The sequence below is a fragment of the Fistularia commersonii genome, chromosome 5 (genome assembly GCF_037954325.1).
Source record: "Fistularia commersonii isolate RoL2024-O1a breed Wild chromosome 5, RoL_Fcom_v1.0, whole genome shotgun sequence".
Taxonomy (NCBI): domain Eukaryota; kingdom Metazoa; phylum Chordata; class Actinopteri; order Syngnathiformes; family Fistulariidae; genus Fistularia; species Fistularia commersonii.
The window spans coordinates 5,982,050-5,997,447 of NC_141288.1; the positions used below are offsets into that span (position 1 = coordinate 5,982,050).

The 15,398-nt window shown below is 39.8% G+C and overlaps 2 protein-coding genes across 5 annotated transcripts in view; one reads left to right on the forward strand and one right to left on the reverse strand.

Annotated features, from left to right (window-relative positions):
- The first annotated feature begins 5,359 nt into the window (after positions 1-5,359).
- On the forward strand, positions 5,360-7,080 carry LOC147233963 (tripartite motif-containing protein 16-like protein). Its single transcript, XM_086147385.1, has one exon. The coding sequence runs from the start codon at positions 5,935-5,937 to the stop codon at positions 7,078-7,080; it is 1,146 nt and encodes a 381-aa protein (XP_086003511.1). The 5' UTR covers positions 5,360-5,934.
- A 4,795-nt stretch (positions 7,081-11,875) lies between these two features.
- The window catches only part of LOC147233964 (ankyrin repeat- and BTB/POZ domain-containing protein 3-A), a 295,757-nt gene continuing 292,234 nt past the window's right edge, over positions 11,876-15,398 (reverse strand). For all 4 annotated transcript variants that reach the window (XM_086146637.1, XM_086146635.1, XM_086146636.1 and 1 more), the window contains 5 exons: positions 14,586-14,688; positions 14,384-14,465; positions 13,520-13,588; positions 13,301-13,414; positions 11,876-12,379 (listed from right to left, as the gene is read on the reverse strand). In XM_086146637.1, the coding sequence (XP_086002763.1) occupies positions 12,149-12,379; positions 13,301-13,414; positions 13,520-13,588; positions 14,384-14,465; positions 14,586-14,688 (599 nt within the window). In that variant the 3' untranslated portion in view covers positions 11,876-12,148. The remainder of the gene's footprint in view (positions 12,380-13,300; positions 13,415-13,519; positions 13,589-14,383; positions 14,466-14,585; positions 14,689-15,398) is intronic.

The window sequence follows — 15,398 nt, forward strand, 5'->3', positions numbered from 1 at the left end:
GACCACTGGACTGCAGGGTCACAATATCACTTGTGACAATTTTTTTACCACCTATGACTTTGGACAAGAACTCCTCAAGAGAGAACTTACCATGGTGGGCACAGTGAGGAAAAATAAACCCGAGTTGCCTGCTGAAATCGTGCAGGTGAAAGACAGGGCTTCGCTTTCCTCCAAGTTTGTTTTTACAGACACCACCACTGTTGTCTCATATTGTCCTCAAAGAAGACAGAATGTGATACTTCTGTCTACTCTTCACAAAGCTGCAGCTGTGCCATCAGGAAGTGATAAAAAGCCCACAATTATCCTTGACTATAATAAAAACAAAGGAGGAGTGGACAACCTGGACAAGCTGACAGCCACCTTCAATTGCCAGCGAATGACCAGAAGATGGCCAATGATATTTTGTGTTTTGACCTGTCCTGTGTTTCAGTGCGTTCATTTTAAAGTCCTATTGCTGACATTTTTTTTGTTTCTTTGCATTTTCTTGAAGAAAATATATATGGGTCGAAAATGACCCATAACACCATCGATGTTACTATAGTTAAAAATTTTAAAATGAAAAAAATAAATCAACAAATTCATTTCAGAGATGTGTTCTATACCCCTTACCAATATTCTGGTAACACAACATCCTTTAATTTATTTATATTAATCTCTTGAGGTTAATTTTTCTGTTTTTTATTGAAATTGAGAAGTATACTAATAACAATAAAAAGGACCAGAGAACCACAACAAAAAATTTTAAATCCAATATTTTCATGGATAAGGAAGCCTAACAAGGTGACCAAGAGATGAGAAAAAGAATTGGAATTTAAGTTTTTATTTTTAGTGTATTTTAAAGCTGATTTAAGACACGGTTCGAAACCGACCCGTTAACACCGGGGATGCTACCAGAAAACTAACACAGGAGGAGGGTTAAGTTCGTTCATTTTTTAAATACAATTTAAAATGGCAATCTTATAACATATAAATAGAATGAATTGAAATATTTTTGTCGCTCTTAATGGGCAACTGCACGCGCCAGTAAAAGGATGACGGCACACAGAAAGGACAGCATTTTCGGTTTCCGAATTTTTTTTTTTTTTTTCATTAATAAAAAAAATATAATGACTCAAATGGACTCAATGGAGTACTCTGCTTAAAAGTAACCTGCAACCCAACGTCTTTTTTTCTGAGTTCAAATTTTTTTGTTGCATGCAAAAATATAATTTAGTTTTCTCTGCAGTTGTTCAGTGATTTTAAAAACATGCAACACACATTTTGTTTATACATAGCATGAAGGCAAAAAAACCCAAAACATGATATGCTGTGCTTATTCATTTTAAATTTCAAAGGGGTTCTGTGGCTCTCTGTGTTTTCTTTACTGTGGGGAAATGGATCCAAATGGCTCTTTGAGTGGTAAAAGTTGCCGACCCTTGGGCTAGAGGTTTCCATAGATCTGCCTCTTCTGGCCTGGAGCTCGGGTTACCTCCCGCTTTGACCTGGGATGAGGAAATGTGTTGCCTGCAAGTACAAGTTTGAGTCATACATAAAGGAATCAAACTAAAAAATACAAAAAGATTTCAAGGACATTGAATGTCATTGAATGTGTTTGCGTCCTGGACATACGAGGACATGGTCTTGTAAACTATGAACATTAATCACCACATTGTAACACTTCATACACAAAAGTCCCAAGAACAACAAAAAATCTAAATAACAATAAATAATGAAAAAAACTGATAAAGACACACTTGGATAAAAGTAAATGAATGGGTATATTTAAACATTCATATGACTATACAGTGCACAAGATTATTTGTACTCCGGGGTATGATTTTTTTCAACCTTAACTGTGTACAGTATGTACATATTTATAAGCACACACACGAGCAGTCCAACCGGACATTAGTCATTACACAGCCAAGAATAATTTGACTTTATATATGTACATATGAATATAATGCAGCCTCGGGGCGGCACTGGCCCGTGTCTCTCCAAGCCTGCCTTGGGGGGGCACGGAGGAGTGTCTCCCTGTGCCGGTCCCAAGCCCGGATAAATGCAGAGGGTTGCGTCAGGCAGGGCATCCGGCGTAAAACTTTTGCCAAAACCAAACATGCGAGTCAACCAAAACTATACCATACCGGATCGGTCGCGGACCGGGTTAACAACGACCGCCATTGGTACTGATGACCTACAGGGTACTAATGGAAATTGGGCTACTGTGGGTCGAAGAACAAGAAGAAGAGGAGGAGTGCGTGTTCTGAAGCAGAGAGAGAGGAGGAAAGGAAAGAGCCTGGGACTGAGAGTGGGGACTCTGAATATCGGGACTATGACAGGAAAAGATAGAGAGTTGGTCGACATGATGCAGAGAAGGAAGGTGGATATACTGTGTGTCCAGGAGACCAGGAGCAAGCTTTAAGTTGTACTATTATGGTACTGACAAGAAGAGAAATGGAGTAGGAGTCTCCCTATCTACTTTCCTTCCAGACGACACATCAAGTTTTCTCCTACCTGTCTCCCTGATGACATTAGCTGTGAATGTCCAGTCATCTGGATGCTCTCCCATCTCTCCTGCCTGAAAACCATATAACACTCTTCCCTTTTCAGCTTCCATTACTTTCTCCTCTGCTTTGCCCTTTCTTGTCACCATGTCATTCCAACCCATCCCATGGTGTCTGGCTACACTCACCTACCACTTCTTTGAAGTCATTGATCTCCTTCAGATGTCTTTGTCTGTACAAGATGTAGTCTACCTGTGCGCTTCTACCGCTGCTCTTATAAGTTACCCTCTGTTCTTGCCACTTCTGGAAAAAGTAGTCACCACAGCCATTTCCATTCTTTTGAAAAGAATATTACCATCTGTCCCTCTGTGTTCCTATCCTGGATACTTCTTCATCACCTCTGTTGCCTGCACCAACACATCCATTGACGTCTGCACCAATTTCAACTCTCGCCTTTGGGGATATTCTGCTTCACTTCGTTGTTGTTGAAATCTTCTTGTCGTGGCTACCGGACTTGACTCGGATGAGGGGTGAGACGTCCTCAAGAGAAGAAATTCAAGTTCATTTTGCAACAACAAGAAGATTTAAACAATAATTCACCATGACCTGATGACTGAGAACCTCCATAGACATGCTTCACCTCATCTAACAAATATTTCCTTCTCCTCTAACTAGCATCTGACCTGTGGTGCATTGCCACTAACAACATTGAGCATCAAACCTACAATTTCCAGCTTCAGACTCATCAATCTATCTGACACTCCCTTCACTTTGAGCCACTCCTAACAAACTTCTCCTTCAAGATAATGCCTACTACATTTCTCTTCCTTTCAGTACCACGATAGCACAACTTAAAACCTGCACCCAAGCTTCTAGCTATGCTACCTTTCCACCTGGTCTTCTGGACACAGAGTATAGTATGCAATTTTTAATGCAATTAAAAAAACAGAAATTACTTTGTCATGATATTCTAATATTTTGAGAAAGGATTTTCTTAAGATGCAAGCCATAATCAGCAATATTGAAATAATAAAAGGCTTGCAATATTTCAGTTGATTTGTAATGAATCCAGAATCTATGACATTTTTGTTTTTGTAATTGCATTACAAAAGATAAAGAATTTTATCACAATATTCTAATTTTCTGAGACAGTCCTGTAGGTGTAAGATGCACGCGCTGCCACTGGAATTCCATATAGATGGCACATTACGCAGCCCAGAGAATAGTGATCAACTAGGTTTTTCTACTTGTTTTTTCCTCTTCAGCCCAATCTTTTTACCGCTTTGAATGTAAGTTAATGAGCTCCCTGCTCTAGAATTGTAAAAAACATAAGTACACTTTTAAAAACTGATTATTTTCCATCCAGTTTGTCTTTTAAGTTACCTTTATACCTGAAAAGAAGGTTGATGCAAGAAAGCAAAACTGTGACATTGAGTTTTATTTTATTGAGAACTCCGGTGACTTGAGCGTGTTTTTGTCTTCTGCTAAATCCATGCACGGAGATTAATATTTAGCTTAAAGACAAGAAGGATTTCTATTAAACCACTTGGAGGAGATGTTGAGAATTGTGTTATGAGTTATCACAGTTACAAATGCACCTAGCGTTTGAGGATAATGTTACTGTTTTAATCCACTTTGGTGGACTTTGGTATCCTATATCATTGTGTTTGTCTGACTTGAGGGTGCAAATGCTCTATTTTGCTGGTACTGCAGAGTAGCCTACTGGACCGCATTTAAACACTAAAAGAAATGTGGTGCGTAATTTGTGTGCTTTACACCAGTCGGTTTAAGCCAGTTAGTGAGTGGTAATGGTTCTCACTAAGCACTTTGTTACTCAAGTTAAATATTATAATCTATTTTGTGATTTATGCAATATATTTTCTTTACTCTCGGGAGTAAATTTATAAGTAATGCAAATGCTTATATCGCAAGAGTATGGGTTAATGTGATACTTCATCTCATTGTTAAAAAGGGGTGTATCCTTAGTTATTGGTTACACAAATGTATAAAATTTTAATTAGAATGGAATCACTCATTAGTCTGCACTCTGTGTGAATTGATTTTATGTTGAGTGACAGATATTATTTGTTATTGTTTTGAAGAGCTCTTCTTTTTCTATGTTTTCCTGAGTCATTTAGTCAATAAATTTGTCAACTGTTCAACTAATTTTTAATAGTTTTTATTCTAATTATTTATTGCTTTTGTGAGCTACCTCCGCCATACCTCGCTCCCGAGCCAAGGCAGATATTCAGTGCTTATCTTTTTTACAGGTCCAAGTCTACAAGCGCTAAATATATATATTTATATTTATATATATTCATATATACAAATAAATATACAGGACTGTCTCAGAAAATTAGAATATTATGATAAAAGTTCTTTATCTTCTGTAATGCAACTACAAAAACACAAATGTCATGCATTCTGGATTCAAATCAACTGAAATATTGCAACCATTTAATTATTTTAATATTGCTGATTATGGCTTACATCTTAAGAAAACTCAAAAATTCTATCTCAAAATATTAGAATATCATAAAAAGTATTTTTGGTTTTTTAATTGCATTACAGAAGATAAAGAACTTTATCACAATATTCTAATTTTCTGAGACAGTCATGCATATATATATATACATAGTAGTTGGGTACTCAGTTTATACACAAGGGGATATTCACCACCTGGGACATACAGATGTGCTCACAAAAATATCACATATACTGTTGAGATATATAATATATATGTGTGTGTGTGTGTGTGTGTGTGTGTGTGTGTGTGTGTGTGAGTGCATGTATAAATCTACCGGAAGTTGCCTACAAGGTGGTAAATCAGGGGGTACCATGAACGCTGTGGAAGGAAGTGATGTCACAAGGGGGAAACGGTGAATGAATCTGCCATCTGTTCACAGAGGAAAATGATGACGATGATGAGGGGGAAATATGACGTCACAGTGTTTGTGTGTGTGTGTGTAAAGGGGGGGTCAACAGGAGAGGAAAGGGATGTTGTGATGTTACAAAGTGGAGATTTAATGCTGTAAAAGTCAGAAGCTGTGAAGTCACGGGGAGGAAAGTGATGCCTATGTTGAGCTGGAATCCGCGGGAATGGTCCCAATTGTGGTACCCTAGTGGTAACCCTGGGTATTGCACAAATTGAGTTTTTAATTTTACACCCCAAATTCTGAAAGTCGTGATTATCTTATTACATTTCATTTTGTTTTTTTTTTTCCCAGCAAAGGACAGTCTGGTTGTTGTCACAGAGAGTATGGAGGTTCTGTTGTCACCATGACTTCACACAGGAATCTGCGATGTCACACAGAGGAGGAACATTATCAATGCAAAGCAGTGTTATAATCCGGCTCCACAGCAATGAAACTCATGAAGGAGGAGAAGAAGAAGGAGAAAGATGAGCAGGGTCGGCTATGAAGCAGTGTGAAAGCCCCACCTGGGAGATAAGATGGAGCAGATTCGGATCCGCCTGGACCGGGAGAGCTTCTCCTGCCTGATCTGCCTGGACCTGTTAACCGATCCGGTAACGCTCCCCTGTGGACACACTCACTGCATGAGCTGCATCAGGGGCTGGTGGGAGGGGAGGGAGGCCCACAGCTGCCCCCAGTGCCGGCAGGACTTCAGACCCCGGCCCGTCCTCCTCAAGGACACTATGCTGGCCTTGGTGGTGGAGGAGCTGAGGAAGATGGCGCAGGGCTATGCTAGGCGCAGGGACGTATCGTGCGACGTATGCCCCGAGCGGAAGCTGAAGGCCCAGAGGTCCTGCCTGGTTTGCCTTGCGTCCTACTGCGAGGCACACCTGCAGCCTCATTTTCGCTCCGCCGCCTTCCGGGGGCACAAGCTCGTCGCTGCCCGCAGGAAGCTCCGGGACAGGAGGTGCCCACGTCACGGTGAGGCGGTTCCAGGGACTCTTGGCAGCGACTTGGCGTGTGCCTGCGGCCCTCAAGGAGAGGAACGCTGCAGAGAGGCACCGGCGAGAGCCGAGATAGCCACCGAGATTGTGCTCAGGCAGGAGCCCGGAACCAGAGCCGAGTTCCTCAGGTACTCCCACGACATCACGCTGGACCCCAACACGGCCAACAGGCACGTGCGACTGTCGGACAGGAACAGGCGGGTCACGTTCACGGCAGAAGAGCAGAGCTACCGCTGCCACCCTGATCGCTTCATGAACGACTGGCAGGTCCTGAGCCAGGATGGACTGACGGGACGCTGCTACTGGGAGGTGGACTGGACCGGGAAGGGCGTCCACGTGGCGGTGGCGTACCGGAACATCAGCAGGGCGGACGACGAGAGCATCTTCGGTTGGAACGACAAATCCTGGGCCCTGGACTGCAACACCAAGGAGTACAAGTTCCTCTACAAGGACGTGTCCATCGATGTCCCGGGTCCCCCGTCGTCCAGGGTGGGGGTCTACCTGGACCACGGGGCAGGGCTTCTTGCCTTCTACAGCGTCTCTGCCACTATGACGCTCCTACACCAGTTCCGTGGGTCGTTCACCCAGCCACTGCACGCCGGCCTCACGCTGTACGACTACGGAGATACGGCCCGGTTCATCAGGCACCCGGAGGACGAGGGTCCCAGAGGGGACGAGTAAACGAAAGGGAAAAAAAAATTGAAAAACAGAAAAAAAAAATCATATTTCAATCAGAGCCAGTCAGAATTTAGAGGAAAACAATTTTAGGCATTCTGAAAATATTAAATGTATCTATTTCTGAATTCAAAGGTAGTTTTCACTGATCATTTTTGTTATTTTCTAGTATTTTTTGTCAATTCTGGAACTTTTAGGTAAATTTTTGTTAATTTTTCCTACAACGTTCACCCAACTCCATTAATCAAATACATCATTCAGATTCTCAGTAATCAAGGGGGTAGTAGAGAAAAAAACAAAGTGAACTCAGTAAAACACACAAAGAAAATCAGTGTTAAACAGACGGTAAAATTGTGCATCACAATTTTTTTACAATTGTATATGTCAAGAAAAAAATGTCTGAACAAGAAAATGTACTAGAAAATCTATATAGGGATATGACTATGTGGCATAGATGAGGCCAAAATAAATGACCACCAGATTTAAACTGTGGTAGTTTTTTATTAGCTTTCCACACAACATGTTGCACGAGTTTAACATTCCTCTTTGCTGTTAGACTCAACTACAACCCTGCTTCTACATTGAATATATGTGTATATATACATATACATATATATATACACATATATATTTGTGTGTTCTCATCACACACAAACAAAAAACCTTTGAAATAAAATAGAAAATGCCGCCCCTCCTGGCCCCCGTGGTTGGTGAGTATCCCATGCATATTTCCGCTGTGTCTACAGGAGAAAGGTTGTCTAGGTTACCGGGAGTAGTTTCTGCAGGAAAGTCAGTCGGCAGCGGATGAACCGTAGGGGGGCAGGGGTTTTGGGGGTTGAGGGGGAGGGGTCTGCTGGACGAAAGAGCACATTCTCAACAACAAATAGCACGAAGAGCCATGCACGTTTACTGGGAATTAAAAGCACCAGCACAGGTGGTGGGGGGGCGCAAGCTAGAGTGCGTCTGCTGCTGCTGCAAATGGCCTAGTAATAACAATATAATAGTGGTAATAATATAGTAATAACGCTAATAAAAAGACAGAAATAGGCTTTAATCGAGTCCTTTTGGCTTGTTTTACGTCAAAGCCGTACGTTAGCTTGAGGTTAAAATACCAGTGCTTTTGATTGTGTGAGGCTACAGTAACTCTGGCACAGAAAAAAGTGCTTGACATCATTATAAACCTTTTTTTCCACCCCCAGAGACGAAAACACTTTGCATCCTTCAGTCACATTACACATTTGAAAAAAAAAAAAAAATAGAATAAAAATGGTGCAAGTGTGATGATTAAGTACATATAAAAGAATGAGTTACATCATACTGAATTTAGATTACAAGTAATTTGGGTGAAAACTCCAAGGGGTAAATCAACAGGGATCATTAAATCAAAGTTATAAATATTGATCTTAAATCGAGTAAAATACAATTCAAAAAATTGCATCATTTCTTGTCCAGGATGTTAAGTTTCACAACAACAGCCCATCGTCCTGTGGCTTTTTAGGATTTCTAATCAAAACAAATAGTCTTGTGGAAAATATTGCTTAAATCCTTTCTTTTTTTTCTATCTCTTTCTCTATATATGTATATATATTTATGTGTAACCTTTTTCACTTTTGTAAAACAAAATAGCTGCGGGATGTAAAATAAAATATCTATAGTGCTATGCATGTAAGAAAATAAATTCGTAGGATAGAATCTCTGTCGCTTTTTTCTGTGAATATATACAGAACTTAAAATTGATCTGATCAGGATCTACATTTTTTTTAATTTTTCGTTTTTTTTTTTTCTCTTGAAACTGTTTTTTCGCCAAGACAAAATACAAAATAAGTAATTTTGCATGTGCTACAATATTGTACTTTTTAGGATTTTTGCCTCTTTAGTGGAGTGAAGGTACATGAGGGAACAGGAAACACCTTGAGGGATGAAGATGGTGAAAAATAAAGGGAACATCCTTTTCCTTTTTTTTGTTAAGTCTGCTACTGACCTGGAGACACCTCTCATTCTGTAAATACATAAAAGAAAACAACATCTTGTTCTGGAGAATTCATGAGAAAAAAAACGGATGTGTGTTTCTATCCCAAACCACAGGCGCAGGCACTCGCATCTTCATTCTAGTGGCTATAAGTAGAATTACAGGCTAGGAATTATGTAATCAGAAATTACCTGATGAACAGAAACAGAAATTGAAAAATTACAGAAAATTCAGATTTAATTTTTTTTTGTGATGTTGTCATCATTGGTCTGTCGATTTTCAGCGAGCCCCGGCCTTCAAGCTCAAACTGCTCCTCTGGTTCCATTTCTCGATGGCAACAACTGTCTAAATAAAACCTTTAAAGAAAGCAAATAAACCACTCAATAAATAAAGTAATAACTCACTGCACAAAGCCAATATTGCAATACAGTACTAAAATATGTGCGCAGTATATTTTTATATTTCATTATTAACTAAGCTCCAGTGTCTGATCACTTCCAATTCAGTTTTCCTTTATATTTCCGTGTTTATCCATTAAAATGTAATCATTTATTGCTGTAAAATTCCATTTCCCACATATGTGTGTTTGTATTTGGATTTGTTTGTAAAATATCAAAATATTAAGACAATTAGAATAAAGACAGATTACAGATATAAATACATATTAAAATGAATAGGGTCAAAATGTTAAACGATTAATGTGATAAAAATGGAAAACCAACAAATTACAGACATAATTATTTTTGAGTAAAATAAAATATGAAAGTAAAATAATAAACAGGAACCTTCCTACATAGACAGATAAATTCAGATCAGTGCCTACATTTATTGAAAAATTCATTTAGGTGCAGTAAACAAGATATTATTTTATTGATTGAATGGTTTTTTGGATTGATTTCAACTGTTCCATTTCAAAGCCTCTGAATATCAAAAAAACACGCCGAACCTCCAAAAAACACAAACATCATGAGTAGTCACTTCCTGTTCATTTGGTCATGTTACAACGCTCCTCACCCCAGACCCCCCAACTGATTTAAACAAGTAATTATGGCTTTTACAAAATAATATTAGATCATATTTTCTAGCTCTTTAGTTAACATCTTATATTATCTTTTCAAAGTAATTAAAAGAATATTTTGGGGGACATTTTAATAATTTAGTACCAACAATAATGCATTTTCCTTGGAAATTAATGTAGGATAATTATATTTACACCCTTTCTTTTCGATAAAACATAATAATGTTGGGCAATCTTTTATTATTATTATTATTGTTACTTTTAATTTGTTTATTTCAGCTGACAAACCAATTTTTGCTCATTACTGACATGACAAAAATGGAATATTCATTGACTGTCTGCACTTGCATTATTATTCCTCCTATGAATATCAACCAGTAGCACTACATTTCCTGATAAAAATGTGCATTTTGACCGCATCTTTCACTTCATGGCCATTTATTGTGCTGTTATGTATCTAATTTACATTGCGAATGTAACTTACATCCCTGCTATGTTACTAACACTTATGATACTATACTGTCTGGCAGCAAAGCTAGAATTACATTATAAAGGGAAACATGTTTCCTTGCCGTGCATTTGAAAAGCCTTGAATCTTTGAATCCTGGAACATATTGGCAATTTGAAACAGAAATTCATCTAGATGAGGATGTTAATATAGGTAAACAAATATTCATAGTTATATATATGCGGGTATATGGGTTATATTTCAAGACCTGATTAACAGCGATTCCTCGAAAGTCACTGACGCACAAAATAGAAATTAAACCAAAAAACAACAACTAAACAAGAAAAAAAAAGGACTGGTGAATCATCTTTTTTTTTTGTGATTGACCCCTGATGATCGGCAATATGTCTGAAAACAGAGGGAAAAAAATCCTTCCGTCTTGAATTTTTCTTCTTATCCTCTTCTTCCCTCCAAATCTCTCGCAAACAACCGACATCAGCGCCGCCCCCGCCCCGACCCCCACCGCAGCCCCCACGGACCTACGCATGAAGCACGCACACACACACCTAAAGCGGGAAAACGGACGGACAGTTTCAATCATGCAGGTTTTTTGCATAAAAAAACAGAGACATACAGCACATTCGATGAGGGACTGGTGTCGTCTGCCAAGCGGGCTAAGTTTTTGTGGGGCAGGAGGGGATACTGTACATCGGTTTACCAAAAAAAAAAAAAAAAAAAAGCATCAACGGCACAGCAGTCTTCTAATCCTGGTTGTATGTACACTGCTTTAAATTTCTGAAGGGAGCCCCTCCAATCAGACTCCCTCCTGGCTCAAAGTTCACATCTCCCCTCTCCTGTTTCCGAGCGAAGGCCTAAAAATCATCGTCATGGCAACTCAGTCAAGAGAGGTCTCATGCAAAAACAAATGAAAAAATTTTAAAAAATAATAAAGAGGGCATTATCGCAAGTTTATCCCCCCCCCCGCCCCCAGTTTTGTTTTTTTTCTGGGACATCCATGTTTCAAGCATAGGTTTCCATAGAGTGGGAAAACTCTTTGAGCGTGTGTGTGTGTGTGTGTGTGTGTATCACGTCGGAAGTTTGGCGTGACCGTTTTTTTTTTTTTCGTGCGCATGTCTGGAGCACAGTGAATCCAACGCGGAGCCAAAGGCAGACGGGTTCCCCCCCCGCCGCACCCCCAGTGGCTGCTACTCATCACTCTTGATGCTTATTGGTCGTTTCGATATGGCGTCCGTCAGACGTGACAACGTTGCGAGATGGGTTAGGGTCTTGAGTCTCGAACCCGAGGTCCTAATCTAGATTCTACTCTTCTAAATGGAAAAAAGGGTGCATGGTATTTCATGCATGCGTGTTTATCAAATTGTTTTTTTTTTTTTTTTAAGTATTATCGATTCTGACATTGTGGGAATGTGAATTGACTAAAACCTCTGACGGGGCGAGATAGTTCTCAGTCGCAGTGGAATCAAAGGGGTTAGGGGGTCCCGGATGTAGCGACATCTGGCAGTTCCTCTTCCTGCCGAACCTGGGCGGCGTGGATGTATGGCGGGAGGCTCAGTGTTTAAAAAAATGGTGTGACATGGATGCTGCAGACTGCAACGTAAAGGTCGTCGGGAGGGCACCGTCACACCACGGAGCCCTTTGAGGTGGAGAGGTGGATGGAGTGGATGCGCGTGGCCAGAGTTTTCTCCAGGTCGTGTAGGATGTCGGAACAGATGGTGGGGCTGGATGACGGGCTCTCGGCCGGCGGGGGTTCATACAGCAGCTGCTTGAAGGCGTCCAGCTCGATCAGCAGCACCATGTTCTTCAGGAAGTAGCCCTCAATGAAGGCGGTGAGTTCCGTGGCACCGAGGAACTACACCGAGAGAAAGAAGACCAGGCCAGGGGATTTTAAAGATGCAACACAGAATATCAACCACAGCGGCGCAGAACTGGCTCATAAAAAAAATGTTAAAAGTCCTGTAAAAAGCTGAAAATGTTTGATTGCAGCAGTGTCTACAAACTAAAAGTGAACTGCTTGCTCATGCGGCGATGACGAGTTCCTGTGAATCATTTTATATAAACGGAAATAATATCGGACAGTGCTGACAGAGTTTTTTTTTTTCACAGTTGTCTTTCCCACAACTGAAAAATGAAACTTCACATAGCTGCTGTGCGTTAATATGCTCACACAGGAAGCTTAAACACTTAGCTTAGCAATCTTAGCCACTAATGAGAGGAGATGAGATGAGAACAACTTTATTTATCCCGAGGGAAATTGTTGTGCCAGAGTTTCAAGTAAAAAACATAACAGTAATAGTAATGGTAAGCACACAGCAGTTGTAACCTAAGACAGCCGACCTCTAAGACTGCAGACTTTGCTTGGTGCAAATTATTTGTAGCATGGAGCTGTTGTTAACTAAATTATGGCATAATACTCATCGCTGTTGATTAGGCATTTATTGGAAGAGGAACAAACGGATAAGCTAGCAAAAAATAAATAAAAACATTAGCTAACAGGCCTGAATTGGATTGGCTTGGATCAAACCACATCTATCTAGATGCTACATGTATATATTTACTGATAGATATACACATATCCATACAATTATGTTTCCATGTAACTAGATGGCGTTAAACACACAGACTATAACCTCTAACTCTCTTACCCTGAAATTTGGTCCTTCTGGCAATGAACAATCCCTTTTCTTGAATGCAGGAATGCATAATTGGTTTATTACATAGAATATATAAAAAAAGGCGATCTGAAGGTGCACCAGGGCTACAGCTGACTCACCTTGGCGTGCTTGTAAAGGTCCACGCAGGTCTCAGTGGTGATGTTCTTGGAGCAGATGATCTCACAGTGTCTCTGAAGGGCCTCTAGCTGGAAGAACTTGGCTGCAGACAGGAGCTGCAGGAGAGAGCAGAGCAGCTCGCAATGAGACGAGGGATATAGGGATTAAACGGTGATGCTGCTGCTGTGGCTCTGCAGGGTTCCCGTTGAGATCCCTCTTACCTCCATTACTTCAGTGTTGCGTATGTGCAAGAACTCGGTGCCTCCGCAGTACAGATACTGCATGACCAGCTGAAAATCACAGGAAGCAAACAACATGTTGTGTAATAACGTGTGTGTGTATATGTACACATACATACATAATACATATAGATAAATATATATGCTCAAAAAGTACTTAAATAGTAACTAATTATATCTAAAAAACACAAAACAAAATGAATTCTGAGTCAAGTAATTGACAAAGCGTACCTCTGATTTTTGTTTGTGTTTTCATTTAATTTTTTTCTCCTCATTGTAAGTAGTGTCTTTGCAAATGGTCTCAGCGGCTAAGCCAGAGTTTTTTCATTTGTTTATTTTTAATTTCAAATTTTCCTCAGAATTGTTTTTTTTCAGCTTATCTTTAAATGGAATCGAAATTAATATTTGTCTGTCCTAAGAATGCATCTCTGGTTGTGACCACTAGGTGATGCTCAATTATCACCACCAACGTTCGGTGGCAAGGGTTCATGAATTCAGGAAGAATTAGAGTTCATTCATCAGAATGAACAATATAAAGATAAGATTGTGAAAATGAATGTGCAGAAAAACGTCTAGGAAATGAGCAAGAAATAAAAAAAGACACAGAAATTTTTTTTATACAAAGGTGACTTGTTATATGCGGCAACTTCAAGCTCATTTGAATTTCACCAATATTTTTAAATTATTCACTGATTTGCTTTGTGCAGCTTTAAATGTTATTATTGAATTATGCTTCCTATAGAGATATTTTTGTGGAGTCACAAAATGCTGTCAGTCACTAAAAATGTGTGATTATTAAATCTATACAACATAATGTGTTCGGGTTCAAGTCATCATAGCTCTTACGTGGAAAATGTTGTACTTGACGTGGCTGATCTCGATGCAGGTGTTTTCTGCTGCCGGTCTGTTCTGGAGCAGAGACTTGAACCTGGAATAAACACCAACCAGGTGTTGTGTTACTACAACTATAACTAACCTTAAATAACACAATAATAATTAAATTTAACTACATGGAAAAAAAAATAAAACAAAGTCCTTGGCCACTTACCTGGGCGACGCCGTAAACAGCAAAACTTTATGTGCATAAAACGGTTTCCCCTCCACCAGGAAGGTGACGTCAGACATCTCCTTGTTGTTGAGGAAGTGAGGGTCTGGGAGAAACAAAACAACCCCCACAAAAAAAGAGATAAAGGTCTGATAAAAAAAAAGGGGAAGGAAAGCCAGCACATTACTCATGGTACTGGAAATTAAGAATGCAGAGTGGCAAGCGGGAAGATAAGAATGTACTCATTCATTACCCATTGACCGTTAACTTTCACTCACACTCAGAATTAGCCTTAGACTTGGAATTAGAATCAGACTAAGACTAACACCTTGTCTTAGACTCAGACTTAGACTTTGCCTTACAATCAGTCTCAGATTTAGACTTAGACTTAATTAAAGTCTGACTCTTAGACCTAGATTAGGACTCGGACTTGGACTTAGACCTAGAGTCAGACTTGGACTAAGACTAGGACTTGGACTTATATTTATACATAGACTTGACATAGACTTAAGAATTCAACTGAGACTCTGAATTGGACTTGGTATCAAACTTAGACTTAGTCCGAGATTTCGTCCTGGACTCAAACCCAGACCTAAACCTAGATCTAGACTCAAACACATACAAACTCTATTGTCATTAAGAGTATTGAAAAGTCCTTGCGGGTGGCTCTGCACATAACTAAATATACAGTTTATCAACCATAATTTCAGGACTATTGAGCGCATCTCAATATAAGCCTCACCGGCTAGCTGATCGCTAACTCCTGCGCATTAAACCATCAAAGTTGTCTTCTTTGGTGTCGGAGTTGAACGGACT

Excerpts from the sequence above, each read along its gene's own strand:
- LOC147233963 (XM_086147385.1), top strand. The coding sequence starts at position 5,935 with ATGGAGCAGATTCGGATCCGCCTGGACCGGGAGAGCTTCTCCTGCCTG.